This window comes from Podarcis filfolensis (assembly GCF_964270895.1).
Source record: "Podarcis filfolensis genome assembly, chromosome: 8".
Taxonomy (NCBI): domain Eukaryota; kingdom Metazoa; phylum Chordata; class Lepidosauria; order Squamata; family Lacertidae; genus Podarcis; species Podarcis filfolensis.
In genome coordinates this window covers 57,222,052-57,249,764 of record NC_139611.1, presented here as the reverse complement: position 1 = coordinate 57,249,764, position 27,713 = coordinate 57,222,052, and the positions used below count along the sequence as shown (strand labels likewise).

The window sequence follows — 27,713 nt, the reverse complement described above, 5'->3', positions numbered from 1 at the left end:
CTGCAATATATTTCAAAGGCACAAGCATTTATAAAAATTGCCACAGCATACAGTATCAAACTGCTTGGTGAAACGTCAAAATGCCAAAAATATATAAAACATTTGGCAGAGGACAAGTTCAAGATGAACAAAAAATTCTAACAAAAACAAATTATAAACTGGCCTTAACTTAAAAACTGAAAATAATAATAATAATAATAATAATGAAGCTGACAATCAACTTTGAAGCGCAGATAAAAGACAACTTAATTTCAATGGTGAGACACTTCTAGCTTGGGATAGGGCTGCGCCTGAAGCGATCAGGGACACTCTCAAAACGACGGAGGTTGCGGTTGTTCCTATCGACCCACTGGTCAAGGGAACATCTGTGGGCTGTACTCTTAGCTCGCTGTGCATAGTTCCTGCAGGTTAGGGGTAGAACAACAGTAAGTATAAATCAATGTAAAGCAAGTGCAAATGCAAAGGAGGCACCCATCCCACCCACCCTGAATCCCATCTGTCCTTTGGAAGATTTTCTTCTACTACACCTTGCTGAATCAGTCCGTATGTAGACCAGCACTGTTCCGACAGAGGTAAGCCAGGGGCATCTGGGAAGCCCCCAACCAGGATAGGAAAGCAATAGTCCTCCCCTGTTTCATACACCAACTACTGTGGTTGCAAATTACCACTCTGCATTTATCTCCCATTTCAATGCTGTTTGACCCCAATGTTTGCTATTCCCACCCCCCAAACAGGTATCTGTGACTTAATGCATCTGAAGAGGACTCTAGTGCACAAAAGCTTATAACAATTGCATCAGTCTTTAAAGTGCCACAAGACTCTTCGTTCAGCAGCTTTTTTACCTTCTTGAAAACAGTTTTAGGCAAGTTATTCTGTTTCTTAGGGAGGTAAACCTGCCACTGGGGTCCTGCTGCCCTTGGTTTCATGAAGGGTGACACAGTACCTTACGGTCAGGTCTGTTGGGTGTGCAAATCCGGGTTCCCCGTAGCGGTTTTCAGCAGTCACGGTGAACATCAGCTGCTGCAACTCATTGACTTCATCTGAAATTTGGCAGAGCAAGGCAATGCAACCCAATGTGTTTGCATCAGGTACCAGAGGGGTAGGTAATGCAATGCCCTCTAAATGTTGTTGGAATTCCGTTCCTGTTAGCTCTAGCCACTATGGCCAATGGCTAGGGATAATGGAAGCTGCTGTAGAGGGTACCACATAGGCCACCCCTGAGGTTCAATAAAGTTAAAAGATGCATCTTTGGCACTAGCCACATTCTAGGTCAGCTTTCCCCAACTGGGTGCCCTCTGGCTCTCAACTCCAGACAGCTGAACCATGTAGGGCTGAGGCTGCTGGGTGCTGGTAGTCCAAAACACGTGGAGGGCACCAGACTGGGGAACGCTATGCTAGGCAGTGTATTACACAGAGGAAGTCAAATATGTAAGGATCCTATGGTGATGGTCTAAACATGCATGTTGAGTTTTGGGGAAGAAATGGCTACTGTGGAAGCACAAATTAAGTTTCCTGTGAAATACTGAAACACACTGTTCTTTAGAATGGATCTTCCAAATAAGGATGAGTCATGCCAACTCAGGATAAGGGAGGCCTCAGAAGTGTTCTGGACAGCAGGTTGTAGACGCACTGTTTGAAATGCCCCATTATGCTGCTAATGACCTGTAAAAGCTAATTTCCTGAGCGGAGAATTTCAGTCAGGGAAAGGCAGGAAGGAAGAAATCTTTCCACAAACCTATACCCTGCTCCTCCCTGGCTCACTGGAGCAAACAATATCTTCAACACCAGTGATGATTTAGTTGCCTGAAGGCTGTGCAGAAGCGGAGGGTGTCTAGGGTTACTTGCAAAGAGTTGCTAGCAACGGGAGTTTGCCTCCCTATCACAAGCTGGGATATTGAAATAGCTTCCCACGTTTACATTCACCAGCATTTAAAAAGCCCCATAACCGATTCAATGCACCCATGCATGAAGTAAGCCCTAACCTTTAATGCACCCATGTTTTAAAAACCAAGTCAAGGCTCAACTGGAAGACTGGTGAGGTCACTGCCACCCCCTACTGTCCCCAAGAGCCAGTGGAAGCTGCATGCCCAGGGTAACAACAACAGGTTAACAGGCCCAGTCAGCCACAGTCAAGTCATTCTCTGGCTTCATTTCGGCTGTGCTCTACTTCCTCCACTGTGTTCTGGCACCACCTGCTGGCAAGAAGCAGGAATGACTTTGGCCTTGCATTGTTTTCTCACACATACCATGGGAGAAGTGCAACATCTATGGTCATAACCCAACCTGCACATACAAGAGGCAATCCTTTGTCCTTGCTAATTTTCCGAGGCTCTCTGCCAGGAGAGCCACACAGCAGCTTAAGTTCTGACTTGTAAGAGGGGCCTCTTTTAGGAGTTAAATCCATCACTCAGCTGTTTTCTGCCTGTCCTTACCAGGCAGTGGCACAGGAAAGCCCCCCCCCCTAGTTCCCCCTCCCATTTAGCATTTACTGGTGCACTGTGCCACAGGGAAACCGCTCTCAAGCCATCTCCAGGCTCATGTACCTGGAGTGCCCCTGGACCTCCATGACAGATGCAGCCAGAACATGTTAAGTGTGCCTCAGGTGTTTGTTCTGCAGAGTGATCAAGGCAAAAATCACACACCAACATAAAGCCTACAGGAAAAATCAGAAGAATGTGGGACTGGTATAGCAAAACTCAGAGCTACTTAAAGAGTCCCCTTTTTGAGCAGCAGCCAAGAGCCTTGCTTCCTGCTCTGGCCTAGGATTGCCTCTCCTTCCCATGCCAGACCACCAAGTCTATGCCTAAAGCTACCCAAGATAATACATGTTTGTGCTAATAAACAAACAGCTTGTGCACATTACACGTAGCATTCATGAGCAATTTTGGTGTGACGTGCCAGAACTCTGAATGTACACATTGCTTATTAATTTGAAAGGCACAGTGAAAAAAGAAAAATAGGATCCTAATTAGAGTTTTCCTTCTGCCCACATGATGTGTCCTCAATCCATACACTGGAAGCAGCCCAGCACCTTGTTAGTATTGCCTGTGCAGAGAGACAGACAGACAGACAGACAGACTGAATGAGTTTGGGCAAGAAGCAGCATAACTGGTCTTCCTGAAAAGGTCTCCTCATTTGCCCCCGAAGAAACCAATAAATAAACCACCATTGGAAGATAGGGGGCAGAGGGGGCTGCCTTCCTCTTTACAACTCCAGGGAGAGTGTCTCGAAGAATCTAAAGGCCATCTAGAACAACCTGTGTCCTTGCCTTGACCTCCATCCTGCCCACCACTAATTTGCAATGCAGTGCACACTGTGGCAGAAAGAACTGGCATCCAGTATCACAAAAGTGCTGCTGAGCAAAATGGCCATACGATATTTTGGCAAGAAAGGCAAGTTGCCTGCCCCAGGAGAGTCAGGACACAGTAGCTAGAATTTTTTTTTGGGGGGGGGGACTTGAGGGATGTGGGTTCAAACCCTTGATCAGCCACAAAGACTTCTCAGACTTTCAGCTCGCTCTTAAGTGAAACTACCTCACAGAGTTTTTTGCAGTAATAAGATAAGGTAATCCCCTGAAAGCCAGGATAAAGGAAGGACAGATATAAATGCAATAAATAAATATGAGGGAAGGTCAGGTGAAAAACTCCTGTCTCACCCCAATTAGGTTGAGGGGCAGGTACAAAAGCAAAAATTAATTGCACAAAATTCCATGCCACCAGGTCTCCAGCTCCGGCAGAGAGAGAAGGGGGGGAAACGTTTTCTGAATCAATCCTTACCCAATGGCAAAACTTTATGCCAGCAGAAAAAAGGAACCCCAGAAAAATTTTGATTCCACCTCCAGCTTACCTATCAGATCAGCATGCTGAGCATGGGCAAGGACAGCATTGATGTATTTTTTCTTGCTGGACTCAAGTTTTGCCTCTTCAATGTATATCCGACATCGGGACCTTACAGGACTGGAGGATGGGGGAGACAATGACAAAACTGCTAAGAATTGCAAAGCCATCTGCTAGACAAGTAAGATGTGTTACTGAGAGAATTTAAGCACACTAAGACTAGAGGGCATGATTTTAGAGGTTGTTCCTTACACCTTGCAATAACTGAAGGGTACTTTCAATCCATAATTTAGCATAAACTTTTAGCTATTGATTTTATTCATCTGGCTTTTCATAAACTTGTTTTTAACATTAAATTTTGTTTACTATTTTAATGCATATCTTTTGGAGTCCATTTATAGTTTAATTTACAGTTCAGCAGCACATACTTTTTAAATTGAACAAATGAAAAATTGTTCCAAGCTTGGGAGGGTATACTTTTTGAAAAATTAAATCTCCCACAATGGTTTTCACAAAAATTAAAACACCCCATGTAAAGTTTGGTGTAAATCTGTTAAAGAACAAAATTATGTGGGGAAGAGGATGCTTAGCTCATCTTCAAGAATAAAAAAATTATATCATAAATAAACTATTAAATAAGGCAGAATCAGTTTATACACAAGGCAGCATTACATGGATGCCATAATCTAAATAAGACACATTTCCACAGCTCTCTCCATTTGCAAGATGTAAGGCATCATAAGACTGTAGGCATCATGTACCACCACCACATATATGCAAGATCTCTTGAGAATATTAAATTCCTGGTTTTGCGGAAAGGTTTATAGCCCTCATTACTGTCAAAGATCTCAGCAAGTGGGCAACAACTTCCATGGCTGAGAATTCCATGTTTTGGCAGGAAAACTGGAAACAGAGCATTGCAGCAGAAGGAAGAAGGGAGAAGGGTGGAAATAGAAGAATATAAACAGAGCAATCTATGTGGTGAACAAGAAAGAAGTTTGTCAAGCGGTTTCAGTTCTCTTAAAAACACTGGTTCTCCTGAAAACTTGGGACATATAAACAACACAAGAACCCCTTTCAGTAGTTAATTGTGTGCTTGCTTCTATCTAGTGCAGGCATTCCCAAACTCGGCCCTCCAGATGTTTTGGGACTACAACTCCCATCATCCCTAGCTAACAGGACCAGTGGTCAGGGATGATGGGAACTGTAGTCCCAAAACATCTGGAGGGCCGAGTTTGGGGATGCCTGATCTAGTGCAAGGAAAAGGGAAACATTACTAATTATTATTATTATTATTATTAAATAAATGATACATGAAAAGCCCTGTCAGGCTTTAGTATAGCACACCAAGACTCAAGAAAGCAAGCCTAGCTGTAGGCACCAGGAAAAGCGGTGCTGACCAGTTTGGCTCTTTGATGCTGGGACCTTCCATATATGCCTTTCTTTGATCACCGATGGACGTGGAACAGGATGGTGCAGCTTCTTCATGCAAGCCAGCAGAATCCAAATCTCCTTCAGCCTCTTGAGGTGGGCTGTTTGCACTCTCTTCTCCTAGGTCATTTTGATTTAGGAAAGCCTGTTCCTTGCAGGGCCCTTCAGCTCTCTCAGGTTTTGCCATGAGCTGTCTCACTCTTTCCAAGTTATCGTCTACCACTGCCTGAGCAGCTTCTTTATCCAATACCCCAGGCACATTGTTCTCTTTTTGCAGACTCAAGGCAGCTGTTGCAACTGGCACAGCTTCTGGAAGAACAGAACTGTTTGAATCCAAACCAAATCCAGCTTGGTTTTGAGACCCTGTGCTCAAGTCACTCCCACTTTCTGGACTTTCAAAGTCATTTCTGCAAGAACTTGAACAGACTAAAGGGTCAGCTGGAGACAGTGGCTCTGTTTTTCTAGACTCTAGATCTAGAGTACCAGAAGGCTTAGAAGATCCTAATGCACACAAAATCCCAACATGTTCTGCATCTGGTTCAAATGCTATGGAATTTGAGGTCTCCGGGCAGTGTGGTTGACTATCTGACAAAAGTTCATCTTCAGCTTCAGAAGTGAGTCCAGTGGAAAAGTCTGAGAGTTCCCCATCTGAAGGCTCCAGTAAGCTGTCATCTAGTATGTCATCTGTGTTGCTATCATCAGGTTGTCCATTGGTGGCCACAGAACACACTGCAGAAACTGCTATTCTATTGCTTGATGAGGAAGGATCTGCAAGTGCACCAAAAGGCAAGCAGGAGAGTTTGTGTCTCTTTGTGTCTGGTTGCTCCTCCTCTTGAAACTCTTCGAAGGACCGCTTGCTCCTGGAAACTAAATCATTTAAGAAAGTGACTTTTAGATTTAAACGGGAGCGGAAAGTGCTACTTGCCATGATGCTGCTTGCACTGATTCTTTCTTTCCTTTTTAAAAGTAACCCTTTGCTACCATGTTCACTCCAGACTAGAAGAAGCCAAGCAAGGGAAATCTATACTCAAGGCTTCCCTTCAGCCAAAGTGGTTCTCAGTTGCCTGCAAGAAAGAAAAGGACAAAATAGAAGCTAGTTGAAGAAATCTCATGCTCTCCTTCCCCTGCAACTGTGCTAGAAGAAATCTACTCCACTGCAATTGCTCTTCTCCTCTGAAGACTACACTACCTAACAAATGTCTCACTCAGATTCATTACAGCTGTTCTAATAAAACATTATTTAACTCACAAATCAGAAAAGCTGACAAAAAAATGAAACAAAGAAATTTTCATAGAGATAGTTAAATGGTATGCTTTTTTCTTACGCATACTCCAAAGTTTACATTTTATAAATGTAAATTTAAGAGCCAACATGGTCCAGCGCTAAAGAGTTGGAGATGCTAGATCAGAGATGAGTTCAAAAAGAACTCTATTTTACAATCACCTGTAAATAGGAATACTAGTTATCTACCTTTACATGGTTCTTTGAACCCTTTGCAAAATTAAGGTTTCAGCTTTAAGTACATTTATTTGAAAGCAAGTGTTACTGCTCTCTATGAGGATTGCTTCCAAGTGAGGCAAAAAAACATTGTAAGCAACTGATCAGTCACCTTGCCCTTCCCCACTCCTGCATTATTGAGATCTAAGATACAGCTCACATCCAAACACGATTATATCGGAATTCTGGCTTGTGATTTGTTTGGAACTACTAAACCAATGTTCAGACACAACCCTAGTAGCTCCCAGTAGCACTGCAGGCGTAAGGAGGAGCAATGTTACCTCATTTGTCTCCCTGTGCACTTGCAGACTGCATATTCACTTTTTTTTTATACCTGATGTTAGCAGCCCTGAGCCCGGTCTTGGCCGGGGAGGGTGGGGTATGAATAATTTTTTTTATTATTATTAATTTATTATTATTAAAGTGCAAACAATGCCACTTTCCAATAACAATCAAGTATTTTAAAACATTAAATTGGAACACGAAGAAAATTCAGTCACCTTCAGATTTGATACTTTTACAGTTTACAAACACATCAGGATAACTTTTAACTGTGTTACAAAGGAACAGAGGAACCTGCCTTAAATGACCAATTCAGTCAGTTTGTCCATCAAGCTCAGTATTGTTTACTCTGGCTGGCAGAGGCTCTCTAGGGAAGTCTACTTTGAGATTTAAAGTTTCCACAGTATGTACCAGGATATCTGCACCTCACCAGTTTATGAACAAATGAGCTACTGTTACACTAATCTTTCATGTTACTTTGTATCTGTTGGCAAAACAAGATAGCAACCCTACACTAAAATGAAGATGCGCTTTAGAATTCATTAAAGCCTGTTTGGGCAACACAGCTCTGCTGAATTCTGCTGTTTAGATGATGGGAAATGACCATAGTTCAGTGATAGAGCACCACCCCTTTTCTCAGCCTGGCACAGGGAACCCTTAAGGGGAGATGGAGCAAGCTTGTCTTCTGCTGCTCCAGAGGGCAGGACCCAAATCAACTGATTCTAATTGCAAGAAAGGAGATTCTGACTAAACGCTAAGAACTCGCGGATGGTAACAGCTGCTTGACATTGGAATGGACTGCCTGGGAAGCTGGTGGGTTTTCCTTCAATGGAGGTTTTTAAGCAGAGGTTGGGTGGCCATCGTTGCTGAGGGTTGGACTAGATGACCCTTGGGACCCCTGCCAACTCTACAGATCTATGGCCCTTTGTGGAGAGGGGGCAGCCCCTGGAAAGACGGGCTAGGGGATAATTGGGGCGGCCGCCTTAGGCACACCAGAAGCGAAGCACGACCTGGGCTACAAAAACAAACCCAACTCCTGCCTCGTTTTTTGCAGTTTCTGCAAAGCGAGGGAGTCTCCCCGCCTCCCTTCCTCGGTGCCTCCCCGCCCCTGCTCCCCACTACGGGTCTCCCCTGCACTTGGCCAGGCCGCCTCGAACCTCCTTCCTTTCCCAGAGCAGTGGCTCAGAGCGCCTCCTTGCACCGCAAGTACACTCCGTGCAGCGGGGAGGGAGCGGAAGCCCAGACCAGCTCCCTCCCCACTTAGTCCGCCCCCTCAAACCTTCCCAAAAGAAGAGGTCTGCATTCTACAACGTCACCCCCCAGCGGGGCCCCCTTTATTCCCGGTGAGAGGGGGGCGGCGGCGGCGGCGGCGGAGGGAAAGAGCTGCTTCCCACACTCACCCGCCGCCATCTTGACTTCCCGCAATGAGCCGAATGCAGCGCCTAAGCTCCCTGCCGTCGCTTCTCCGCCTACTCTACTTTGCACAAGGCTTCAAGGTCGCCGGCCGATTCATCCATCGGCCGCTCTTTCAAGCCCACTCGGAGGAGGAATGAGTCGAGTGAGCCAGAGGCGCAGCCGCAGTGGAAGCCCCGCCCCCTCCCTTCCAGTCTCGGGGCGGGGAAGAGGCCACCAGGCTGGCAAGCAGAGCGCCGAGAGCGAGGAAGCTGATGCAACGCGGAGGCAGACCCCGGCTGGCGTGTGTCAGAGAGAGAGAGGAAAGGTGAGGGAGCAGAGAGGGGGGGCATTGGGAGCCCCCCGGCGCCCAAGGAGGGGTAGGTGGGGGGAGGGGAGATAACGAGGGATGGCGTGGAAGGCCCCGAGTTAGTATATGGGACTCGCTGCCACCATATGGGCTGATTGCTTTGAAGGGGATTTGAAGGCGGACGACGACCCAGGGCCTGATTTTGCTGCTTCTTTTTCCAACTCCCTCCTCAGTTCTTTTTCCTTTCTTGCCGTTTCTTTCAGATTGCAACCCAGGGGTTAGGGCCTGCTATCTGCTCTGGGAGACTCCCCCACCCCCCCTTAGAGGAGAGCGGAATAAAAGCACTGCTTTACATAATAGCAGTGATACTAATAAATCAGACAAATTCATGGATGAGGGTGGCAAGTGATCGTGGCATTTTCAGTTGTTTTAATCGCAAATCACCTTGAGACTGATCGGGATCTATCTATAGGCTTAATTGACGCTTTCAAAGAACTCTTAATAGATTCCCGAAATAGACTTACCTTTGCAGTAGCCATTCTGGTTTTGCTGGGTAATTTTATATTCAACAGTGCTTTCCACCAGTGAGCCCAGAACGGAAATTTAACTAACTGGCCTGTCATTTCCAGGATCCTCCGCCTTGTTTGTTTTTGGTTGTTGTTTTTTAAGCATACTTGATTCAGGTGGGGATCAGCAGCCTCTGCTTTACACAGGCAATATGTAGGAATTCCTAGGGATTCTCTTTTACCAAGACCACCCCATTAAATAAAGGGGGGGACATGCAGAAGGAGGCTTCTGGTTCAGCTGTTATGTGGTGTTTCTGACCCCCTTCTCTTGCCTTATGGGGACATGAAATTGTATCAGACTCTGCTGGCTTGTTCTCTTCCCCTAACCTTCTGCCATTGGGAGAGGAGAAATTTGGCTTGTGTTGGGAATGCCTGGTGAGGAAGCAGGAGACCTTGATGCTTACACCTGTTTTTCTTTGATTGCCTAACATGCATTTCTTTTTCCAATTTCAGCTCATAAGGGTGGGTGAGCAACTGCTGGCACAATGGGGCATGAACTGACAGCACAGGAGAAGTATCACTTGATCACCCGAAATTTGCAGGTACTTCTGTAGGAATGGTTGAAAATGAGGCTTTTAAAAAAATATTCCACATATGGGTGCAAAAGTAGTTTGAATAAGCATCAAAGGTTTGCCCCACTCTGTTCTCCAAAATAAGTTTTTTATTACACCCCCCCCCCCCAATTATTTTATTTTGTTATAAATACACAAGGATTGGGAACATTTGCTTCCTAAAATAAGCCTTCTTCCACCCCAAATTATTCACACTGGGAGCCTCTCCCCTATGAGATGCCCTAGCCTCGTATCTGGATGGAATTTCTCTGGGCAGAGAATTAGAAATTTCAAAACTTGAGTGCAGTTTGTGTGAAAACAAAGCTTTGGGCTAGGCACAAGACTAAGATTTCTAGGGGACAGTCTTCTGGTGCTTGGTGCCTCCCCATTGACACGCTAGGCATATACAAATACAAAGCTACATCTGAGTTACTACAAATTAGGAATTCTGACAGCTGTGTGGGTTGGAGGACTTTTTGCTGTTGATAAAGGGGTCTGAATCCCATAGCATATCATCCAGCCATCTTTGAGTAGATCTTGATTTGCCACAGTACCTTATTCCTAATCCAGATTTTTTACATTGTACCTTGTTGACTCAGATGTCTGGTAACTAAGGCTGAGCAATATCTGGTTTTCAACATCATGATATATCACGATTTCTAAAATAAGGATGGAGCTATTTAGAGGCATTGGTTGACTTCATGGCTTCTCCCACATTGTGATTTTTTGCATAGCACACACATCATGATTCATGATATATTGTCAGATCAAAAATTATGAAACCGATACCACAATATGGACTTCAATCCAGTTTGGGATAATATATTGATATATCACCCAGCCCTACTGGTAACCTGAAAATTCTGGATGATTCATAGGTCCCATGTACAAATAAGGTTTTCCATCAAATCACAGACGTGCTTGTCTGTGGTAGAAGAACTGGGTTATTAATATCTTACTCCAGTCTTTGGAACATGTATGGTAATGAGGATTAGAAACCAGATGTCTTAACTGTTTCCTGTGGTTGTGGAGCTGGGTTGCTGTTTGACCTTAGTTTATTGCTTTTTCACTTGGGTTTGCCACTTGTGATGGTATCTCATGAGGTTGTAATGTGTTAGCAATAGGGCTTTCCCTACAATTTGCACTGGTACATGTCTGCTCAACCTGAGCATTAAAAGAAAGAGAGGAATGCAGAACAGGTAATGGGAAAAGCCTGTCATTTTGTTAGGTTCATCTGCAGAAGCAAGCTGTTGAGTCACACAAGACTCACTTTGTGACTACTAATTGAAAGGACAAACATTACCCAACCATACCTGCAAACTTTCCTCTACTATAATGGATGACTCCCATATTTAAGTCACTCATTGCCCAAAGCAATGCACCTGCCTCTCCTGAGAGCAAGTGATTGAATGACTGTGATACGCCCAATGCAGGGTTGGGGGCAGGATTATCTGTCCCCAGTAGAGGCTTATTGGAAGAGGCAATGTCAGAGAATAAGCCATGCCTGCTCTATTAGTGGATCCTTTGGGCTCTCAAGAGAATTTAATTATTTATGTTTCATGTTCTGCACTTTGAGAATTGCTGATTTAGTGCTTTACCTGCCCCCTATTGTTCAATGTGATTTTATATTTTTCTACTGTGGGTGTTATATTGATCTTTTGAGTTATTCTTGTTTTAATATATATCATTTATTATATTTTGTAAACCACCCTAGAATCTGATAATAAAAGATGGAATATGAATGTTTTAAATAAAAATATATCCCCTTGCATCGCAGGGTTTTGGCTTCCCTAGCTCTCCCTTCTCACTTGCTTCTTGCTTTTCCAGCTGATATGCTGAACACATCTCTCTTTTGCTTGCAGGAAGTTCTCGGAGAGGATAAGCTGAAGGCCATCTTGAAAGAACGGGAGGTGAAGATATACTGGGGGACAGCAACGACGGGCAAGCCTCATATAGCCTATTTTGTACCCATGACCAAAATAGCGGACTTCCTCAAGGCTGGATGTGAGGTGAGACTGGGCTCTGCTTTACATTTGGTCTGTTGGCTGCTTTCAAGTAGCAATGGGGCAGTCATCCTAATGGGGAGGATCTGCTGCCTTTCAAAGACCTCTGGAAGGCAATTTTCCCCTGAACGCCATTCATGCCTTCTCCAACCTGGCACCCAGTCAGAAAGGCTGAATTATGTTGGGGGTGATGGGAGTTGTAGTCCAGAGTATCTGGACAGCTCTGGATTGGCTGATCTAGGTGTGCAGGCATTGGGTCGGAGCTCCTGTTGGTTCTCAAAGTGCATATAGAGGAAGGGTTAGGGTTAAGGCCAAGGCACTCCTGCTTGATATGCCCCTTCTTTCTCAGGTGACAATTCTGTTTGCTGACCTCCATGGATACCTCGACAATATGAAGGCACCATGGGAGCTTCTGGAACTGCGCACCCAATATTATGAGAACGTGATCAAGGCAATGCTGGAGAGCATAGGTGTGCCTCTGGAAAAGCTCAAGTTCATCCGGGGGACTGACTATCAGCTCAGCAAGTAAGTTTGTTTTGAGGCAGTGTGGCGCTGCAGAACAACAAATGGGAACTTCTTTGGTCAGAGGGATTAGCATCCGTAAGAACTCCACAGGTGGTTTTAAAGTTTTCACTTAGAAAAGTTCCTAAACCTGCTAAGGTTTAATTGGATGCCAATTGGATGATTTGGAAGGGGAGATTTGCCAGAGTCCCATAGGTGGCATAGGAGAAATGCCACACGTCTGCCGATTCTCTGAACTCATCAAGAGAGGCCCCGCTGCATATCCCACCACTATGTGGTGCTTATTTGGTGCCTTCTCTGTTGTGCTGTCTAGGATTAGGAATGGCTTCCCCAAGAAATACTCCATCTTGATATTTAGCTCTAGACTGAATATTTTATTTGTCTGGCAGTCCTTTGGCCAATTTAATGTTGGGATTTGGATGTAAAGCTAAGCTTAGTATTACGTTCATCAGCATTGGGCTTGTGTGGTCCCCACTCCTCTGGCACAGCCGCAAGGTGAAGATGGAGAGCATTTGCTTCAGTTTTCAACTAACTGCCATAGTTAAGGCTAACCACAGTCTGACTGGGTTCAGGCATAAACTGTTCAGGTTAGTTAAAACAAAATGAGATTGTGGAAGCTCCCAAAGGGCCTCTGCATACTGAGTGAATGGGCAGCAGAACGTCCAGTGCAGTTCAGTGCAAACTGGAGTAAAGTGATACACATTGGGGCAAAGAAATATTCATTTCATGTATGACTCATGATGCCAACCCAGCTGTGAAAAAGCTGTGAAATTCCATGTTAGGGATCATTATGAAGGGAACTGAAAACAAAACTGCCAATAGCATAATGCAGTTATACAGATCTACGGTGTGGCCACATTTGGAATAATGTGTACCGTTCTCATTGTTTCACCTCATAAAGGATATTGTAGGGTTAGAAAACTTTCAGAAAATAATCAGGGTGACTCCCCTGTGAAGAAAAGTTGTGCCAGTAAAAGGAGACGGCATAGAGACATATAAAATTATGCATAAACGAGAGATGCATAGAGATTCCCCCCCCCATCTCCATTGTAGCCTCATCTGCACAGGGTGGGTAGAGGAGAGACAGAGACCAGATTCTCTCCCACAAGAGGCAGTCAGAGCTACCAACTTGATTAGTTTTAGGAAAGGACTGGACACATTGATGGAGGAGAAGACTGTCAGTGACTACTAACCCTGATGGCTGTGTTCTGCCCCCACTGTCGGAGGCAGCATGTCCCCTGAATGCCAGTTGCTGGGAAACATACACAGTGTTGCTGTGCTAGGTCCCTCTTCTGGGCTCCCCACTGGGGCCTCCGTCTGGCCACTGTGAGAACAGGAAGCTGGACTAGATGGGCCCCCTTCGTCCTGATCCAGCAGCCAACCTCATATTATGTCCTTAACATTACATCTGATCCACCTGCAAGTGGTAAGGCTCCTAAGCTGCTTGTAGTTCTGGAAAGGGAAGGACATTCCACCACACTGTCTCCCTGCCTTTTCTATTTAGAGAATACACGCTGGATGTTTACCGCCTGTCCTCTGTCGTCACCCAACATGATGCCAAGAAAGCCGGGGCAGAAGTAGTCAAGCAGGTGGAGCATCCGTTGCTCAGTGGCCTCCTCTATCCAGGACTGCAGGTACCTGTTTAACGTCATCATGGAGGAGGCGGGGGGGAAGAGATGTGGGCTTCTTTTGCTCTTGGCTACCATAGCTCAAGGGACATGGGTGGCGCTGTGGGTTAAACCACAGAGCCTAGGGCTTGCCAATCAGAAGGTCGGCGGTTTGAATCCCTGTGATAGGGTGAGCTCCCATTGCTCAGTCCCTGCTCCTGCAAACCTATGAGTTTGAAAGCACGTCGAAGTGCAAGTAGATAAATAGGTACTGCTCCGGCGGGAAGGTAAATGGCGTTTCCGTGTGCTGCTCTGGTTCGCCAGAAGCGGCTTAGTCCTGCTAGCCACATGGCCCAGAAGCTGTACGCCGGCTCCCTTGGTCAATAAAGTGAGATGAGCGCCACAACCCCAGAGTCGTCCTGAAGCACGTGAAATATAGTGGTACCCACTTAGGGTGAAACAAGGATCAGACAGACACAGCAATTTGGAGAAAAACTTCTGCTTTCCATTGTCTTGTACAATGATTTACAGTCTGACCTTTTCCCTAGTTCTGACAGAACAGGAAAATGAGACTCAAGGAGGGAATCTCCTGGTGCTACCTCCCCCTATGCATTCTGCTTCATGTAGGGAGTTTTTGTGGTTTGGCCCTTCCTGTTTCGTGGACCATTTTAGCCTGGATTTGAGGGGGAGATTTGTACCAGCGCCTTCTGATTCATGGCTTCCCCTTTCCTCTAGGGTGCAAGGATGTTACTAGGTAAAAGGTCAGTTCTGGACTTGCGGTTCCAAGCAGTTTGCAGTTAGCTTAGGCAAAAGCTTTTCTTGATTCAAATGGATTTATAAAATTACTGTAAGCCCTGTTATGTGTGAGCATATGTGAATATATTGATTACTGATAACTGATTATATGAATAGCATAAGGGTAGCCCCCCTTTTCTTGCTTTAGTCCACGACTGGACCTGAGGGGTCCCTTTACCTACCATAGCTCAGAATGAATATCTTCACATGCCCAAGGCCATACAGTGGTACCTTGGTTTACGAACTTAATCCATTCCAGAAGTCTGTTCTTAAACCAAGGCGTGCTTTCCCGTAGCAGTGCGGGACTCAATTTACAAATGGAACACACTCAACAGGAAGCGAAACATGTTCTGCTTCCATGGTAAAGTTCACAAACCAAAACACCTACTTCCGGGTTTGCAGCATTCATAATCCAAGTTGTTCATAAACTAAGCTGTTCTTAAACCAAGATACCACTGTATGTGTGTTTCCATAAGTTGTGCTATTCTTCCACTTATGAAAAGGGGTGGGGAGGAAGAAAGTAAAAGATCCAGTAAGTATGGATGGTTCTATTTGTGGAGACGCCATTCCTCGTGAGGGTTGGGGTGCACCTGTTTGGTGGCAGGTATTTTTATGAACATAGTTCTGAAGTCTCTTGATATGTGAAGTATCAATTTGCCAAGATCAATATGCTTGAGGAACAGACTAGTAGAGGACCTAAGAGGGTGCCAGGTGCTTGCTTCACTCACCCTGAAGCCTGTGGAATAAAATCCTAATCTGGGAAGTGAGTTGTGCTTGGGCCAGAGGTGGAATTCTTGTTTTCTTCACAGTTTGTCTCTGGCTCCCGCAGCCACAAGAGATGCTGGTGCCCAGGGGTATCCCTGGGGCAGGAAAGAAGCAACCAGTCTCCCCAAACCAGTGGGGTCTGCAGGGAGTTATCTATGCTTGTGTGTCCCCGCAGGCACTGGATGAAGAATACCTCAAAGTCGATGCGCAGTTTGGAGGAGTGGATCAGAGGAAAATCTTCACTTTTGCAGAGAAGGTGAGAAGAATGAGACACTTGCCTGGCTGCCTCTTTGGAGCACTGTGCAATTGGTGCTGAAGGCTCCTGGATGGTTCAGCTAGCTAAACCTGTGTTCTCTTTGATCACATTCTGCGCCCCCAGGGTAAGCTAGGTGTGGATATTTTGGGTCTTGAGGTGGAAAATGCAAAAGGCACATCCTTTCTCTCCCTGTTTCCCCCTGGCTGGTTAACATGGGGGCAGAACCTACTAGGATATGGAAAACGTGTTGTGTAAGAACACTGTAAACTGCAGTCCACAGAGAAGGTATTGGGTTTCAGGGAGGCAGATAATACACTTGAACATCCCACTTTCCCTCCATCTTCAGCCTTTGTTTTAAATCCCTGAATGTTTGTTTCTCTCTAGTACCTCCCCTCCTTGGGCTATGCCAAGCGCATCCACCTGATGAACCCCATGGTGCCAGGACTGACAGGCAGCAAGATGAGTTCTTCAGAAGAGGTGGGTTCTTCAGCTTGACTCTTGCCCTTGGCAGCCAAATCCTGCAAGGAGGAGTTCTTAAAATGTGCAGGGATGCCTTTGAAATACTTCAGCATTACGGAAAGGAAAAAGGAAATAGGAAATCGGATAAAACATCCAAAAGCTATATTCTACCTTTGGTAGTAAAATATTCAATTTGAAAATTAAGTAACTGGTGACCAGTTCGTCATAAAGAGATCCTAAAGCATCACCTAAATTATTTCCTACTTGGCAGTTTTGAGCATCACACACTGGTTGGGAGCCCAGGGGTTAAGAGGGGTGGGGAGGGAGCAGCAGGCATCTGTGTTGAGGATGCCCTGCTTGAGAAAAAACTAGGAACAGGGTGGTGATACAATGACTGCTGCAATCCATGCAAGATAATATCACCAAGGCAGCTATCTGTAAACACGCAATGAATGTCCATTAAAATGACAAAAGTAGTTTCTTATCTTAAACAATAGCAGACACAGTAAATAAAGCGTTCACTTGTAATATATCAGTGGTTCAGTGCTCATTTCCTCTCTTTCCAAAATAGTTTTTATCATGAACAATTACAAAAGCAATAATAAAGAGTCCACTTGTGATATACAGTGGTTCAGTGCTCAGACGTCGTTCCTGTAATCCAACGTTTTGTCGCTAAAGAGCGTAGTCATCGAGCTGTCAAAATCAATTGTAACAGAATTGCACTGAATTTATCTAGTGTCAATTCAGAAAAAACTAGAACACAATATTCCAAGGTGATGTTCACGCTTCATGGTTTTCGCAAATCCGTCTTTGCCACCTTGGTGCCTTCTGCTCTTAGATGCTTGGGACTACAATTTCCATCAGCCCCAGCCAGCACATAGATGAGAGTTATTGTCTGAAGCATCTGGAGGGCACCAGGTTGGTGAAGTCTGTTGCGTTTATGTAAAAATGGAAAATCTGCTGTTCAGTTAATCCAGTTAAATCCTTTAACTCAAAAGGATTTGCTCTAGCAGATAGATGGGCTAAAACTTGTAGCTGTGGTCCCAGGCTCTTTCCATCTCAGGATTATTCCTCCATCTGTGAAAAACTGACTAGTCCCAGTACACTTCTGTGGCCTGCTGTGCCTGGGAGCTAATTCATAGAGGAGCATCCCCTCCCTTCCCTCATCCAGGAGTCCAAGATTGATCTCTTGGATCGAAAGGAGGATGTGAAGAAGAAGCTCAAGAAGGCATTTTGCGAACCAGGGAATGTGGAGAACAATGGGGTCTTGTCCTTCATCAAGCATGTGCTCTTCCCACTCAGATCAGGTGAGTGTCTCCAAGCAGCAAGAAAGGGGAGGAGCTAGAGGATTTTATTATGGGGAGTAGCAGGCAACCTGATTGGCTGAAAGGTCAATCTAGAGGTGAAGGGCTGGGTCACATCCCTTCATCTTCCACCTGTGTCCCCTCCCTGCTTACCTGAAGCGCCAAGTATGTAGCAGAGCCTGAATATTAGGGCGTTATTTTAGGGGGTGAAACTTAATTTTTTTTCAAATTTCTTCAATGAGGGATTTTAAAACTCTGTTCTTGGTATGAGGAATTCAAATCTATTCTTTTTAGCTTGGTAAGTACATTTGACAAAGAAGCACATAAACTGTTTTTGGAAAACCAAAGAATTTTAATTTTACCTCCTGAAAACGTCAGGTAATGCTACAGCGAGTAGATTGGCCATCATTTTTAATGATTTCTATGCAATTTTACATACATTTTATGTACCAAGCAAAACTAAATTCTATTCATTTAACCAAAATATCTTTTGAATTCCCAAGTCGTGTTACAATATTTTAGCACCCTTCCTTTTAGCAAATTCCTTTTTGGAATTTGAAAGTTGAAAAATTCAGCATGCCCTGCTGTTTATGTCTGGCAGTTTCCCTTCTCTCCTGGCTGGGATGGAAAGGCTCCCTTTTAATCACTAAAAGGGCATTTTAGTGGCACCACAGAGGGTCTGTGTGGTGCTTGCATGCAGGCCAGTTCCTTTTCTGTGAATGGAAGCCTTAGCATCACAGAGCTGGAGGGGACCGTGGATGCTAGCTAGTCCACTCCCCGCTCCATACCAGAATGTCAAAGCTAGACAGATGGCCGGCCCACCTCTGCCTGAAGACCCCTTGGCCAGGGAAATCCCACCCATCCCTCTCACTCATTGGCTCCATTGTCAAAATGCTCTTTATCCTAGCATGTTACCCAAACCCTCTCCTCCTGCAACATGAGCTCTGGCTTCTGGGCAGCAGCAAAGAACAGGCCTTTGCCTCTGCTCTGTATGTGTGAGAGAAATACACCGTAGGTGTTTGAAAGGGCTGTCGCATCCCCACTCAGTCTCCTCCAGGCTAAACATACCCAGGGTTTCTTTGCCCTTTCCTTGTAGGGCTTGTCTTCCCTGCCCATGACCATCTTCCCTACCCTCCTAAGAGCCCATACCAGTTTGTTCTCCTGAACATGAATCATCCAGAACTGGAACGTACATGAGGGTAACCAGTCCAGCCTGACGCTTGGGGCCTCAAACCCTTTCTAGACCCGCTTATACTTGGGAGTAAGTCAGCCAGACAGAGGATCCATTAACTTCACCATCAGCTCCTTTGAAATACTTTTTGTGGGCATGTGCCCAGGGAAGAACAGGGATTTGCCTTGCTGCTGCTACAGGGGAGGGCAGGGAAGGGAACATGACGCCCTTGGTCTTGGTCCTCCTTCACCATCATCAGTGTATCCCCTGCAACCTGAAGGGCTTTGAAGCTTTTTAAAAAACTGACATTTTGAGGACCTTGGATACGAACCCCCCACACCTGCAGTGTTCTTGTGACTCCTCAAATGTACACCACTCTGTTAATGCGGATCTTCAAATCTTTCTTTTCCCCCGCTGCAGAGTTTGTGATTCTTCGAGATGAGAAGTGGGGAGGGAATAAAACTTACACCCACTACGGAGACCTCGAGAAAGACTTTGCTGACCAGGTGACACACTGGGATGCGGGTAGGGTAGGGAGGTGGCCAGCTGCCAGGGGTGGGGTGGGGGGCTCCTGGGGTCCTTGTTGTTGCTTTGTATGTGGGAAGAACCTCCTCGTGGAACGGCTCTGCTGTACTGGCATGAAGGGCTTGGGCTATCCTGCCAGGCAGACTCTGAGACCTGGCAGCAGTTGTGTGTTGGTGGTGGGAGACCCTGACCTTTTGCTCTGCATGCCCACCTGGGGGGGGGGGGTTTGCATCAGAGGCCCGCAAGGGGAAGCTGAGTCACAGGGAGGGGCTCTAGACTGACAAAGAATTGTGTTGCACATCCCCTAAAGCAACAACTCTGCAGTCGTAATGAATGCAAACCAGACATTCTCACAGAATTTGCATAGGTCAGATGTACAGAAACACTGCTGTTCTGCATAAATCAGACTCTCTGCCCCTTTTAATTTCTGTCTTACCAGCTGAGCAATATGTGGAATGTTTTTCCCGTGAAGCCCCATTGGCTTTCATTTTACACCACTCATCCATTCCACTGCCTCCTGCCCACCAGATTGTGCTTTGTGATTTGCGCCCACTGTTAGGAACGGCGCTGGGGACTGATGGGAACCCTCTAGGGAGAGCAGGACTAAGTGGGTCTCCATCTTCTTCCATGGGTGCAGGTTGTCCACCCTGGGGACTTGAAGAACTCTGTGGAGGTGGCCTTGAACAAGCTCCTTGAGCCCATCAGAGAGAAGTTCAACAGCTCACAAATGAAGAAACTGGCCAGCTCTGCGTATCCTGATCCTTCCAAAGCAAGTAAGGGCTGAAAGGCATCTGCTGTTGGTCCATCTAGTTCAGTACTGTTGACCCTGGCTGGCAGAGGCTCTCCAGGGTTTTAAGCAGGGGGCATTCCCAGCCCTTCCTGAAGGAGATGCTGCTTGGGATTGAACCTGGGACTTCTCCATGCAAAGCAGAGTCTCCACCCCTGAGGCTCCAGAGCTTCCCACAGATGCTCCTGCACTCTCTGAGACCAAGAGCCCTGCAAGTTCTTTCTGGCAGGCTGATGCAGATGCCGGTCTGCCCCCACAAGGCCCTGCCCGGGTCTGGAAGATCTGACTTGCCTCCTTCACTGTCTGCAAAGCAATTGGGCCTGCTAAGCGCCTCCCCTGTGGCGTGGTTCCTTCCTGGGTTCACTTTGATTGGCCAGACCCCCTTGTCTGTCTTGGTCCTTTTTGGCATACGCAAACACTGGGCATGAGTCTGGGTTGTTCTCTCTGAAATAGACTCCTGCTCAGTTACTTGGGTCGTTTGCACCACTCGGTTTCCCATGCCTTCCCGTTGCTTTAATTCTCCTCTCCATCCCACCCTCATCTCCTCTTGCTCATGCAAGAGAATACCAGCATCTTTTTTAAAAAATCAATTTTTATTGCAAGTTTCCCACATAAAATACAAAAGCCAAGCTAATCTAAAGAGAAAAGATTTTTTAAAAAACAAGACTAAGGAAGAAAATAAAGAGGAAAAAGTAAATAAAAAAGCCCTGTCACAACTGGATCCTACCCCATATTCTACCCACAAAAGAGTGAACCCTCCTAGGTCTGACCTGGGAGCTTCCCCCTCTTCTCCCAGCCTCACACACCAGGAGATCCTCTCTACCCTGCTTCTGTCACAGGGCCCTTCATTTCCCATCTATCAGTCTCCTGTCCAGCACCGTTTTTGAGGCCTAGTCTCTCCAGGCTGCTGCCAGTCTTTTCAACTGCAGCTCTCCTAAAAACCTCCCTTCCCTTCCCTTCCCTGTCTGCAGAGCCTTCAGCGAAAGGCCCCACGAAGAACTCTGACCCGGAGGAAGTAGTGCCATCTCGGGTGGACCTTCGTGTTGGCAGAGTGCTCAGCGTAGAGAAGGTAAGCCTGCCAGGGGGCTTCCTAGAGGCAATTGGTTGACAGAAGGGTGCTGGCATCAGAACTCTTGAGAGCGCGTGCAGAGGTCTCCATCACACTCCCTGGGCCTCTGTACTGGGCTTGGGGTGCGTGGGAGATTGCGGGGTGCCTGCAACCCTGGAGGGGGCCATTCAACTTTTCACAACCGGGCTGTGACGCCGCCCTTCTCCCTTTGCAGCATCCTGATGCCAACACGCTGTACGTGGAGAAGATTGATGTGGGGGAGCCTGAGCCGCGGACGGTGGTCAGTGGGCTGGTGGAGCACGTGCCCAAAGAGGAGCTGCAGGACAGGCTGGTGGTCTTGGTGTGCAACCTGAAGCCTCAGAAGATGCGGGGACTGGAGTCCCAGGCCATGCTGCTCTGCGCTTGCAGGTGTGTGCAGTGGAAGGTGGGGCAGGCAGACTTTGGCTCATGCAGAGGGGCTGCAAATGGATCCACTTATTGGGGGCATAAGCAGGCATTTGTTATCCCTTGGCTATGTTTTCCTGTTAGGCGAAGCGAGAGGCCGACTGAAGCCTGCTTGCCGCTAACATGATTATCCTCTTCTTCCAGTGCTGGGGAGCCCTGCCAAATAGAGCCCCTGGACCCCCCGGCTGGCTCCTGCCCCGGTGAGCGGGTGTTTGTGGAGGGCTACGAAGAAGGCCAGCCTGATGAGGAGCTGAAACCCAAGAAGAAGGTCTTTGAGAAGCTGCAGGTGAGCGGGGAAGAGGCTCCTCCAAGTGGCAGGTGGCTCCATATTGGGCAGCTGAGCAAGTGTGTGCCCTCCAGGTGTTTTGGGGACTACTCCTCCTGTTGGCCCCAACCAGCATGAGGCACACTGGCTTAAAGCAAAGCCAGACATTCCTTAGTCCAGGAATTGCTCTGCAATCCTAAGTGACTGCCCTTGCAGGAGGGCAGAGTTTCTGCCGCAGGGCAGGTAGAAAGGGCTTCAGAGCTGTGTGCCGTGCCTGCAGAGGGTCGTCTCGTACTAGTACAGAGCAGCAGATTCTGCAAAAAGGGCAAGTTGACCCTGATCTGCTTAAATATGGAGAACTGAGCCTCCCAACTGGTGCAAAATTTGGGGGCTCTGAATAAACCTATTCCTGCAACTTATTTTCGGAAAACAAAACACTTGTGCCCTATTAGGCATTTTTAAACTGGAGGGAGAATCTAATAAATTTTTTAAAATGTAAGAATAAAAGCAGTCCCAAGCAGTTAATAAGGGAGTGGGTGGTGTGTTGGTTAGCTTGATAAAGTATGGTTGTATGTGACTAAGGTACACAAGCCTGTGTGAACCTTGTGCCCTCCAGTTGTTTTGAACTACAACTTCCCTCAGCTGCCTGGAACTGTTGTAGTCTGGAACATCTGAAGAGCAGCAGGCCAGCCAAAGCTGATGTCAACATAGGAGGCTGTTCCTGCTGCTGCTCCTATTGTATAAAAGATTTGGTCCATCCTACTCAGTATTGCCTATGCTGGCTGACAGCAGTTCTGCAGGATTTCTGATTAGAAGGTTTTTTTGGACCTGCCAGGGATTGAACCTGGGACCTTCTGCATTGTCAAGTATTCTGCCACAGAGCTGTGGCCCCTCAGCATGACAGGACTGGAGAAATCACCCTGCCTGTTCTTTCTCTTCTCAGGCGGACTTCCAGATTTCTGAGGCTTCTGTGGCCCAGTGGAAGGGGAAGAACTTAATGACCAAACTGGGGAACCTCACCTGCAAAACTCTGAAAAGCGGCAGCATCCGCTAGCTGCCTCTGCCTCGCACTTTCAGCTTATGCGTGCCAGTTATTGCCCGACAAACATCCTCCATACTTACATTGCACTCCCAGCCATGAGATTCCAACCCAGCTGGACCTGACCCATGAAAAAATCGACATGGCTTCCATCTTTTGACATGGACAGAATGGGGAAGGGCACCTAGAAGCAGGAGGCCAGTGCAATGAGGCCTCTCTCTCCAGGCACGTCTTATTTATACTGAGGAGAAAAGAGCCAATGGACTCGTCCTTCTGACTTCTGGTGGTGACAGAAACCTCTCCAGATGTTGTAGAAGAGGAAATGCTGCTGGCACAGATCTGCCCTCTTATGATGGTTTGGTCCACATGCCTTCCAGGATGTTTGTCATACTCTGCTTAAAACAGAAGGTCTATGATGTTGAGCTCGGACTCAGGCTGGCAAAATTTGGAGAGGATCTCTTACCAGATTGGCAACGGTTAGGTCCATCAGGCATAAACACTGAATTCCAAATCATCTGTCATTTCCCCAAATAAAATGGTCACACCATCTGGTTCCTGGTGCTTTTCTGTGGTAGCTGCATTCAGCCCAATATGACTGCTTTCTAACATGCTTGGTAACAGATCAAATAGTTCTCTTTTTCACAGGGAAATGGCACAACGTAGTAAAAACCCCATGTAGTTCCAGTTACTGGTGATTTAACTAGCAGAGGGATGTGCATGTTTTCTGGCTAAGAGTCTTGTAGTACTTTAAATCGGACTCCCCCATCCTGGTGCCTCTAGATGTTTTGGACAATTTTGATTGGGCTGATGGGTGCTGTAGGTTAGAATATCTGCAGGTTACCAGGTTGGCGAGGGCTGATGGCGTGTGTGAGAGAAGGACGTGAGGAGCTGGAGCAGCTGCCATAAAAAGCAAACCAGGAACACTTTTTTCCTGGTAGAAGTGTCCAAACTCAAGGCCACCTGTCTCTACCTTTTACCATTAATCTATCTGCACATGGAGAACATTTTGTGCATGTAGGTTATAGAAGCTTATTCCATAAGAAATATTTATTGTGGTAGCACTCTGAGACTTTGCTTTTATTGTGAGTGAACCTGTACATGCTTAATGAGAGGGATTTGAGCAAACCTCCGTTTGCTGTAACCGGCACACTTGCATTTTTTATGCTTACGGAGGTTTGTTCTGGACTACAACCACCATTAGCTCCAGCCGGCATGATGTGCACTCATGTACTCAGCTGCAAACTCTGTTCACTTGGGGGGGGGGGATAACATTGCTTGGACTGGAATAGGCTGCAAAGTCGCCTTCCCATCCCCACCAGATGGAAGACGGAGAAACTTCTGCTTGATCAGGCAGGATGGCCGGCAAGTGGGTTGATCACTTGCGGATGGTTGCACACACTGCATCCCCTCTGCCTCAGGCCTCCGGAGGGTGTGATGGTTAGACTAAGGTTACCAGGCATTCCCCTTTCCTGGGGACAGTCCCTGGATTTACACATCAGTCCCCTGACAAAATCCATCTATTTAGTAGGAAGTTGAAAAGTGTCCCCAGATTCATTGGGGGGGGGATCTGGTAACCTTAGGTTAGACCTCACTTGCCCTGGCTGCTCTTGGGATTCCTCCATTGCACACCAGCACCTTCTGCACACACACACTCCAGACTCTTCCCTCTTTCATGTTGGTAATAAAATCTCATCCTCCCATGGCAAATATATTCACACCACAGCGAAAAGGTAAGAGAGACAGCAAGCAAGCAAGCTTTAATTTATCTTTACAAAGACAGTCTTTAAAAATGTATTTCACCATCTTTCCCCCCTCTCATCCCTTTCTCAAAGGTAGCTCCCTCCCCCACTCCTGTTTTACAATCATGAGGGAAAAAATCAAAAGCAAATGACCCAAGATTTTCTTCTTCAAAAGTCTATATAAATCAGTTGTCTAATGTTCCTAAAGAATAGAAAACAAAGGCATTGAGGGTGGGGGACAAATTCAGGTGCTTGGTGTCATTTCTAAATAGTGCCCAGCCCCACTGGGGCACCCCCACCCCCACCAAACTCCTCTTCTGATTTGCCTGTTCTCCTGCCTTCAAAGTGCTGTGTTGGCTCTTGGCAGAACAATCTGGGAGGAGACTGCAGCCTTGGGGTAAGAGTAACTTGAGGTTCAGAGGGAAATTACGATATTCCCACCCCCACCCCCCGCTTGAGGGGCGAGAAGGAAAGCCTCTTAGCTAGGCGTGAGCTCCTGACAGGTGATGTAGCCTGGAGAAGGTGTTCAGGGGAGGGGGGGGTCTCCAGCAGAGGAAAAGAGTGCTTCCTGGGAGAGGCTCACTGCTGGGGTTTATAACATCAGGCACACACGGTCGTAAGTACAGCACCAGGAAAAGGAGGCAACACACAGCTGAGTCTCCCAGTCAGGGTGTCACCTTGCCACCTAATAATGGCCCTAGGCTGGGGGGGGGGCAAAATGAATGAACAGCCACAAGTTTGGGGTGCCTAAAAACCATCACCTGCCATCACATTTCGGAGTAGGGCTTTTCAAACACAGGCAACTACTTCAGACCATGTTGCCTGGCCAGCTCAGTGCTCTATTCCAGCCCTTTCCTAACTTAGATTCTGGGTGTTTCCTAACATTCTGGGTGTTTTGGATCACAATTCCCAGCAGGAGAAGAAGCTGCTCTGGCAGGGGCTGGTGGGAGTTGCCATTCCTGAACATCTGGAAGGCAGCAACTTGGCAAAGATGGCTCGGTCTACCCTGGCCAGCAGCAACCATCCAACGCCCTTTTGCCATCAAAGATTATGCGCACTCAGAGCACTTGGTCACCCTACAAATCCTTTGAATGAATTATTGTGTTCCTCAGAGGTTTAGCAGTGACCCTGGGATGCCCAGCCCTTCTTGGTAGCTTCATGTAGCAATGGGGGTAGAGGGGTTCTGCCCTGCCCCTGGCACCACTTACAGAGTTTGCACCTTTCCGTGGCCAACATCAGGGCAACATGGCACTGACGACGAGAGGGAGGCAACCATATCCACTTCAACACACTATTTGCCTGCAGCAGGAGGTGCACCCTGGCTGAAGCTGGACTCTGCAAGCCAGCGGGCTTCTCGCAAGGGATGCCCACACACCCCTGACCCAGGCTGGCTCTCAAAGCTGCCTTAATACTTACCTGATGACCTCCTGCCATCCCTTCCCCTCCAGGAAGTTTCAAATTCACCAAAGAAAATGATACTGCCAAAGCCAGAATCACACCACATACACCATGCTGAATGGGAAGGAGAGCTTTGCTTGCAGAATGGAAGAGCCTTTGCCCACCCTACCCCACCCCAAATCACCCATTCAATCCCCTTGCTCCAAGGTAGGATGCTCTAGGCCTGGAATGTTTTGCTGCAAAATGCCCCGGACCTTTAGTGTTTTGGCAGTGAAGAGCTAAGCTCCAAGGGGTTCTGGCTGCCCCTCCCGCCAAGTCTCTCCCCCCCCAGCTGTTTGCTAAAGGCACCAACCAGCTAGCCCAGCACACACCTCTTGCACATGCCCTGCTAGGCAGTTCAGGTCTTGTGAGCCTCTCAAAAGGTTTCTTGTACCTGGACCCTCAAGGAGACGACCCACCCTTGGGGGACAGTTCTAGGCACAAAGAAGGTAACATAAGTGGCGTCTGAGGAAGGAGAAAGAGTAGAACAATTAGGTGTCCCTATTTGTGCTATGGTGGAATTATACTAGGTCCCCTCCTAGCTGTCTCCCATGGGAATGGTGCAGCTCACCCTCCACCCAGAATCAGCTGTTGCCTGATAGGGACCAGTTTGCACCAAGGAACCCTACCTGGGCTAGCCAGGTACATCACCACATGGCCCGCCACTAGAACAGCAAGGCTAACTTGCAGGGTCCCTTCAGTGCATTCTCTTCGCAGGAGCACACAGGAGAGAAGCAGAAAGGATCTGGGCCCCAGCAGCATTTGGGAAGCCTACGCAGCTCTCCATAAGCAGCCGTCCTTGCAGTCTCCAGCCTCGATTTGAGAAAGTGCTTGTTTTGTACAATTCCAGGGGTGCAAAAGCAGGCGATGCTCCCAACCCCACCACAAAGAGAAAAGAAGGGAGGGGGCTCTTCTGGGGGACACACACACACTCACACACACACACACACATACACAGCCCAGGTTGGTTCGACTCTGCCAGCTTCTCCTTAGGATGGGGCAGGGGGAGCAGGAAGCGCAAACCGTCCTCATTGTCCATTGTTCTTCAAAGCCATTTTCCTTATGCACCGAAAAAACCACCCCACAATGGGAAAAATAAAACCCAGCTGAGAAAAGCTGCCCCATTGAGGGAGGAGGCGGCAGCAAGGAAGGGTCTTGTGCTACTTTTGTCTCTGTATGTAAAATAAAGCCGTATTACTGAAGAAAAAGTGAAACCAACACAATTTTTGCATAAATATCAAGGCCATCAGAGGCTAAGGCTGTTTTGTCTTCCTTTTCGTCGCATCCAGGACCTCCTCTGGCCTGCTCAGGTCCCTGAGATTTTTTCTTTTTCTTTTTCTTTCTGTGTGTGTTAATTATTTTCTATTCCTGTATTTCAGGGGCAACCACGCTGCAGGGTCTCCCTTCACGCCATCTCCTCCTGTAAATCTGCAAGGAGAAAAGCAGAGGCAATGGGTTTCAGACCTGGAATCCAGCGCCTTGCGACGGGACTGCCCCCCCCCCCCAAGCCTACAACCCTCCCTCAACCTCAGTTCTTCAGCTGTGGAGAAAGGAAGCAAGAGAGCTATGTAGAATCCACACCAGAGACAAAAACTCTCTGCCTTGTTTGGGCGTGGGGGTAAATGCTACTAGGTGCGTCGTTTTACGTATATGCACCATC

At 47.0% G+C, this 27,713-nt stretch overlaps 3 protein-coding genes and 1 long non-coding RNA gene across 6 annotated transcripts in view; 2 read left to right on the top strand and 2 right to left on the bottom strand.

Moving 5' to 3' along the window:
• LOC310767883 overlaps window positions 1–27,713 on the top strand; it is a 936,392-nt gene that overhangs the window by 206,184 nt on the left and 702,495 nt on the right. The gene's annotated exons all lie outside the window — the stretch shown is intronic.
• On the bottom strand, window positions 11–6,195 carry S100PBP (S100P binding protein; the record flags this gene model as incomplete). The annotated part of the gene is made up of 4 exons (XM_083625289.1): window positions 11–401; window positions 944–1,040; window positions 3,847–3,956; window positions 5,237–6,195. 4 exons carry the CDS (start codon window positions 6,193–6,195, stop codon window positions 269–271), a joined length of 1,299 nt encoding a protein of 432 aa, XP_083481415.1. The 3' UTR covers window positions 11–268.
• On the top strand, window positions 8,658–23,428 carry YARS1 (tyrosyl-tRNA synthetase 1). Its single transcript, XM_083625240.1, has 14 exons — window positions 8,658–8,767; window positions 9,769–9,857; window positions 11,729–11,875; window positions 12,219–12,394; window positions 13,896–14,025; window positions 15,734–15,814; window positions 16,199–16,291; window positions 17,445–17,580; window positions 19,169–19,254; window positions 19,911–20,046; window positions 21,032–21,129; window positions 21,344–21,537; window positions 21,718–21,859; window positions 22,782–23,428. The coding sequence occupies exons 2-14, from the start codon at window positions 9,801–9,803 to the stop codon at window positions 22,890–22,892; spliced, it is 1,587 nt and encodes a 528-aa protein (XP_083481366.1). The 5' UTR covers window positions 8,658–8,767; window positions 9,769–9,800; the 3' UTR covers window positions 22,893–23,428.
• NHSL3 (NHS like 3) overlaps window positions 24,609–27,713 on the bottom strand; it is a 55,287-nt gene continuing 52,182 nt past the window's right edge. For all 3 annotated transcript variants that reach the window (XM_083625138.1, XM_083625139.1, XM_083625140.1), the window contains exon 7: window positions 24,609–27,481. In XM_083625138.1, coding sequence (XP_083481264.1) covers window positions 27,459–27,481 — 23 coding nt within the window. In that variant the 3' untranslated portion in view covers window positions 24,609–27,458. The remainder of the gene's footprint in view (window positions 27,482–27,713) is intronic.

What these genes read in the sequence shown, in the direction of transcription:
- YARS1 (XM_083625240.1), top strand. Translation starts at nt 9,801, where the DNA reads ATGGGGCATGAACTGACAGCACAGGAGAAGTATCACTTGATCACCCGA. An exon ending in TGATCACCCGAAATTTGCAG is followed by an intron (nt 9,858 to 11,728) that starts GTACTTCTGTAG and finishes TTTTGCTTGCAG; the next exon opens with GAAGTTCTCGGAGAGGATAA. An exon ending in ACTGACTATCAGCTCAGCAA is followed by an intron (nt 12,395 to 13,895) that starts GTAAGTTTGTTT and finishes TTTTCTATTTAG; the next exon opens with AGAATACACGCTGGATGTTT.